Below are 6,000 nucleotides of genomic sequence, written 5' to 3'. Positions count from 1 at the left end.
GCGAGAGAGAGAGAGAGAGACACAGCGCGAGAGAGAGAGAGAGAGAGACACAGCGCGAGAGAGAGAGAGAGAGAGAGACACAGCGCGAGAGAGAGAGAGAGAGAGACACAGCGCGAGAGAGAGAGAGAGAGAGAGACACAGCGCGAGAGAGAGAGAGAGAGACACAGCGCGAGAGAGAGAGAGAGACACAGCGCGAGAGAGAGAGAGAGAGAGACACAGCGCGAGAGAGAGAGAGAGAGAGACACAGCGCGAGAGAGAGAGAGAGACACAGCGCGAGAGAGAGAGAGAGAGACACAGCGCGAGAGAGAGAGAGACACAGCGCGAGAGAGAGAGAGACACAGCGCGAGAGAGAGAGAGAGACACAGCGCGAGAGAGAGAGAGAGACACAGCGCGAGAGAGAGAGAGAGACACAGCGCGAGAGAGAGACACAGCGCGAGAGAGAGAGACAGCGCGAGAGAGAGAGAGACAGCGCGAGAGAGAGAGAGACAGCGCGAGAGAGAGAGACAGCGCGAGAGAGAGAGAGACAGCGCGAGAGAGAGAGAGAGACAGCGCGAGAGAGAGAGAGAGACAGCGCGAGAGAGAGAGAGAGACAGCGCGAGAGAGAGAGAGAGACAGCGCGAGAGAGAGAGAGACAGCGCGAGAGAGAGAGAGACAGCGCGAGAGAGAGAGAGAGACAGCGCGAGAGAGAGAGAGAGACAGCGCGAGAGAGAGAGAGAGACAGCGCGAGAGAGAGAGAGAGACAGCGCGAGAGAGAGAGAGACAGCGCGAGAGAGAGACAGCGAGAGCGCGAGAGACAGAGACAGTGCGCGCGTGAGAGACAGCGCATGAGTGCGCGAAAGAAAAAGCGAGGGGGAGAGAAGTGACTATTCCACTGTATTATTTACATTATCTTCTGGTGCTTGTGTTTTTTGGGGTGGCTTTCTTGGAGGGTGTTGGGATTTTTGAAGGTTTTGTAGAACTTTTTCTTGAACTTGCTTGGGATCCTGCTGTGCTGGATTCAGAAATATCTGAACACATTGACTGTGTTTCCAAAAGGTCAAAATCTGAAGCATCACTACCACGCCGACTGTTTGCCCTGCTGCCGGCACGACTCCCAGCACGACTCGTTGGCCTACTTGGTGTCCTTTTAGAATCTGTGGATGACGAAGTCAAATAAATAAATCAAAGTTATTATAGGGAGATGCTCTATTGGTTACTATAAACGCTAGCTTTTCCCTGCAGCCAAAAGTAGTACTTTTATTTTGTCTTAACTTGTTTTCAGTTTCCCTCTTCCAAATCTTTTCTCAATTGGAGTTCATGCCTTGGAGAGAAGAATGCTCCAACAATATTTATAAGAATATCTCTAGAATTCCCAATAAAACCTGTTTTCACCAGGAGCAGTGGATCATGACTCAAATGAGGATTCCTTGGTTTATTTTCCCTCTAGCTTGGTCAAAAAACCAAATTAAATGCTTGCATTAACACAACAATACACAGACATTTCAATTTCAAAACAGTTTTAAATTGGCATCAATTCAATTTATGTCTGCCAGTTAATGACTGCACTCTTAACGGTGAGAAGGCTAATTATTTTGGAACGTGCAAATTTTTTTTTGCAAAATACCCTTTATTTCAAATAATTCCCACCTGCATCACTAACTATGGGTAGACAACTGAGCAGATCTGGGAAAAAACACTGAAGGATGAAAACATGGTTATCTGACAAGGAACACAGCAGTAGAAAGAAGGAAGGGGAAAAGTAGTGCCTGGCTGAAGTTATTGATGATATTAATCCCAATTTTGACTGGAGGTGACTCACAGCTTGAAGGGTGAAAGCCCGAGTGATCAACATGAATTGGAAGAAAACATGTTCAAGGATTTGAGAGCAAAAGGAGGATGGAGGTGATTTTGTTGCTTCCAAGTATAAATGAGAATTAAAGTGAGTTTTGGACGAAAGGAAAAGTTAATGGCCTTTATGGAAGAGTACTCGAGGAAAGTGAACCATTTACATCAGCCAACATGGAGGTCAGAAAGGGGATTTGGGTGCTCAAAACTTCAGTGAAAATGGGATTTTGTAGTGCTTTTATGAACAAAATGAGCTCTTGAGGCCTGAGGCAAGATGGAAGAGAAGCGAAGAAAGGGATTAGATGCAGTTTTGAGGGTGTGGGGTTAGCTTTGTGAGCAAGATGGTGCAGCACTGACAACCGAACAGATGATCTCAAACTTAAGAGTCAAAGAAGTTCTGAGGTTCTCACTTATGTTCAAGTGGAGGATGGATGAAAAGATGGGGTTTTTTCCTTGTTTTCCAAAATGATCCCAATTCTGGAAGATGATCATAAAGCCAAATGACATTTGCTGTGCTTTAGCCAGATCTGGTGACTTATTTCAGAGATAGTAGGAACTGCAAATGCTGGAGAATCTGAGGTAACGAGGTGTGAAACTGGATGAACACAGCAGGTCAAGCAGCATCAGAAGAGCAGGAAGGCTGATGTTTCAGGCCCAGATCGTTCTTCAGAAGTGGGGGAGGGGAAGGGGGGTTCTGAAATAAATAGGGAGAGAGGGGGAGGCAGATAGAAGATGGATAGAGGAGAAGATAAGCGAAGAGGGACAGATTGGTCAAAAAGGTGGGGATAGAGCCAATAAAAAAGGTCAGAGGAGGTAGGGAGGAGATCTGTTAGTCCTCCCTGGACTGACCTGTCAAGGGGGTGGGATGAGTTTAGCAGATGTGCAGGTGAACATCAGCTTGATGTTGGAAGTCTTGTTGGGGCCTTGGATGGGGGTGTGGGCGGTGGTGTAGGGGCTGCACATCTGCTAATGTGGTATACTGCATCCGCTGTTCCAGTTGTGCCCTCCTCTACATCAGGTGACCAAGCGGAGGCTTGGGGACCGTTTTGCAGAACACCTATGCTCGGTTCACACTAAACAACTGCACCTCCCAGTCGTGAACCATTTAAACTCCCCCTCCCACTCTTCAGACGACATGTCCATCCTGGGCCTCCTGCAGTACCGGAACAGGAACTCTTATTCTGCTTGGGAACCCTGCGCCCTATGGTATCAATGTGGACTTCACAAGCTTCAAAATTTCCCCTCCCACTACCTCATCCCAAAACCAGCCCAGTTTGTCCCTGCCTCCCTAATCTGTCCTTCCTCCCACCTTTCCCCTCCTCCCACCTCAAGCCCCACCCCCATCTCCTACCTACTAACCTCATCCCACCCCCTTGACCTGTCCACCCTCCATGGACTGACCTATCTCCTCCCTTATTCCCCACCTATACTCACCTTTACTGGCTCCATCCCCACCTCTTTGACCTGTCTATCCGCCTCCCACCTCTCCCTATTTATTTCAGAACCCTCTTCCCCTCCCCCATTTCTGAAGAATGGTCTAGGCCTGAAACGTTAGCCTTCCTGCTCCTCTGATGCTGCCTGGCCTGCTGTGTTCATCCAGCTCCACACCTTGTTATCTCTGATGACCTATATCAAATGTGTGTACCAGAAATGGTCAATTTTTCCCCTTGGACTTAAAGGAACAGAACTAAGGGTTAGACCTCAAGGATGAAATGTTTTGCTGCAGAAACAGCAAAGTGGAAATAAGAACATGAGACTGTGCAGATTGACAGACACATCAGCTTACATTAATCAGATCTGGGAGCCTGATGGGAGGAGGCTTTTGGAGGAAAGGTAATGGAATCAAAGTTCCGTTGGGTTTTATGAACAAGATGAGTTCTGAGGGCATGAGGCAAGATAGGAGAGTGGAGAAAGGGAACTAAATAGATTGAAGAGTTTTTTAAAAGAAATTATTAATAACAGAAGTAGTAAAGTTTAATTGTGATTAAGGGGATAAATGGTAAAAGGAGACAGACAACAGAAGCAAATAAAAAATCCATAGGATCAGGAGATTGAGAATTTCAAATGTGAAACAAAAACAAAAACATGTCCCACAGCTATGCTGTAATTGTCATCTTCCAAATTTTGCAGTTTATAGTACAGTTAATCAGAATAAATGAAACAAGTCATATGCTGGCCAGTTCTGGGGGGTGTATTCTATTACATTAACACAATCATATGAACTAGTAGTATCAACGTTATCAAAATATCAACATGTACATGTAAGATCAATTTCAAAATGTTTTTAATGAAAAAGAACGTCAACATCATCAAGGAGGGGTCATCACCAGAGGGTCAACAAAAATAACATTGCACTTTAAATCATTTCAAATGTCCCAAACCCACTTCAGCAAACACAAGATTTACAGCCAATTCCCCCCCATAGACCCGAGAGGAGCACCTTATCATCTGTAAACAATCCCGTTAGTTTCATCATATTCTTCTAGAACTCACCAGTTTTGCTGGATTTAGTGGCAGCTGGATTACCATTGTCTCCAGTGAGCGATGCTTTACTGGAGTGGGTGCTTAGTCGTCTGAGTTTACTGCCCTGTGTAGATGTCACCTGTTTTAAAGTACAAATTTTCTTTTTAAATGCCAAGAAAAAGCCAAATAAAGAATGGTAAAAAATGCAAATAGATCACATCAGAGCTAGTGAATTATAAAGGGCTTCAGGTCCATCATGATAATACTAATTCAGAGATGGGGTAACTTTGTTGGGGGGGGGGGGGGCACGTTGGAGTTCAGGAAATCTTCAAAGTTCTTGACACTGCATATTAAAACATATACATCCCTCAGATAAGCTGAATATTCTTATTATCTGAATGAGCATGTGAATCTTGAATTCTAACTTGGGATATTGTTGGTCCATCCAGCTCAAGTACCACAAACATTTTTACAGGCGAATGGAACTTTCTTGGTATATTTCAAAGCTCTAATCCAAAATAATAAGAGTAAGTGATGTATATTTGTACAAGATTTAATTTAAAACCTGATCCACTCACCAAGCAGAAAGATCAGAAACTGCATAGAATATTAAACAGAATTTAAGCTAAGAACCGTCACTGCAGTGGCAAACGTAATGCAAAAATCAGTTCCAAACAATACATCTAGTTATGCTCTCTGTTGGGGTTATTTTACATTGACTATCCTGTCATACTGTAGAGTCCACTGAGGTATTTTTAAAAACATTACACCTGATGAGCGTGATCTTTGTTTCTAAATTTGAAGGTTATGGAATTAAAACCCACTGCAGGTCTAGGTCAAAGCAAAATGATGTATCCGACCATCAATTGAGGGAATTCTGCATTTTATTATCAGGTGAGGTGCTCATTTAAGGTTCTGTCTACTCAAAAGATCCCAAGCAGCAATAAGAAGAAAAGCAGATAATTCTCCGGTATACTTAAAGTACTTATTCCACAACTCCAAAACAGCCTATTTTGTCATTTATCTATTGTGGAACTGTGTGTAAGTAATGAGATTCACTAGATTTCAAACTAATGCACTGGCTGTTGAACACTTTGGGACGTTCTGACAACACATTAAAGTTGATGCATAAATATAGTCACACAGGTCATACCCATGAATGTTAAGTACATAGAAATCTGATAATTAAACATGTTCAAGTACTACATATGCAACAATCAAACATTTACAACTGGTGGTTCTAGATTGTGATGTAAATTCTGGTCCACAAATGTATCCTGAATAACAATCATATGAATTTTATCAGATTACTAAGAGCCCAGGAACTTGGAAACAAGATTGCAAGTAGATGCATTCTATCAAGTCAACTGCCAATTTGATCGAAACATATGCATATTCATATAAATTACGAGACCATACAATAAATGTGCCTGTGATGAAGAATCCCAATAGGATCTTTTGAGTATCTTAATTAGATGTTGAAAATATCACAATTACTTCCATACTTCAATCTGAGAAGTCCAATTCAGTCTGAGTGCTCTGCAGTGAGAATTAGTGAAAGTATTTCAGAAATATCAAGTCAGGAAAACACTCTGCTGTACAGAACTACACTGGAAATAAAGCCTTCCAACTGCCACTTGTTTAAGAATATGCTGCGTACTACTTGTGGAATAAGCCTGTTAAAAGCACAGTTTGTGACAGAGCAATGGTGGA

At 43.3% G+C, this 6,000-nt stretch overlaps 1 protein-coding gene across 19 annotated transcripts in view; it reads right to left on the bottom strand.

Moving 5' to 3' along the window:
* Nucleotides 1-535: 535 nt before the first annotated feature.
* The window catches only part of macf1a (microtubule actin crosslinking factor 1a), a 545,346-nt gene continuing 539,881 nt past the window's right edge, over nt 536-6,000 (bottom strand). For 14 of the 19 annotated variants that reach the window (XM_059654271.1, XM_059654278.1, XM_059654275.1 and 11 more), the window contains 2 exons: nt 4,318-4,426; nt 536-1,133 (listed from right to left, as the gene is read on the bottom strand). In XM_059654271.1, coding sequence (XP_059510254.1) covers nt 886-1,133; nt 4,318-4,426 — 357 coding nt within the window. In that variant the 3' untranslated portion in view covers nt 536-885. The remainder of the gene's footprint in view (nt 1,134-4,317; nt 4,427-6,000) is intronic. The other 5 variants (XM_059654283.1, XM_059654284.1, XM_059654285.1 and 2 more) reach the window with 3 other exon arrangements.

Source organism: Stegostoma tigrinum, chromosome 24, assembly GCF_030684315.1.
Source record: "Stegostoma tigrinum isolate sSteTig4 chromosome 24, sSteTig4.hap1, whole genome shotgun sequence".
NCBI classification, from domain to species: domain Eukaryota; kingdom Metazoa; phylum Chordata; class Chondrichthyes; order Orectolobiformes; family Stegostomatidae; genus Stegostoma; species Stegostoma tigrinum.
Note: the sequence above shows the minus strand (reverse complement) of the source record. Positions and strands in the feature narration are given on the sequence as shown.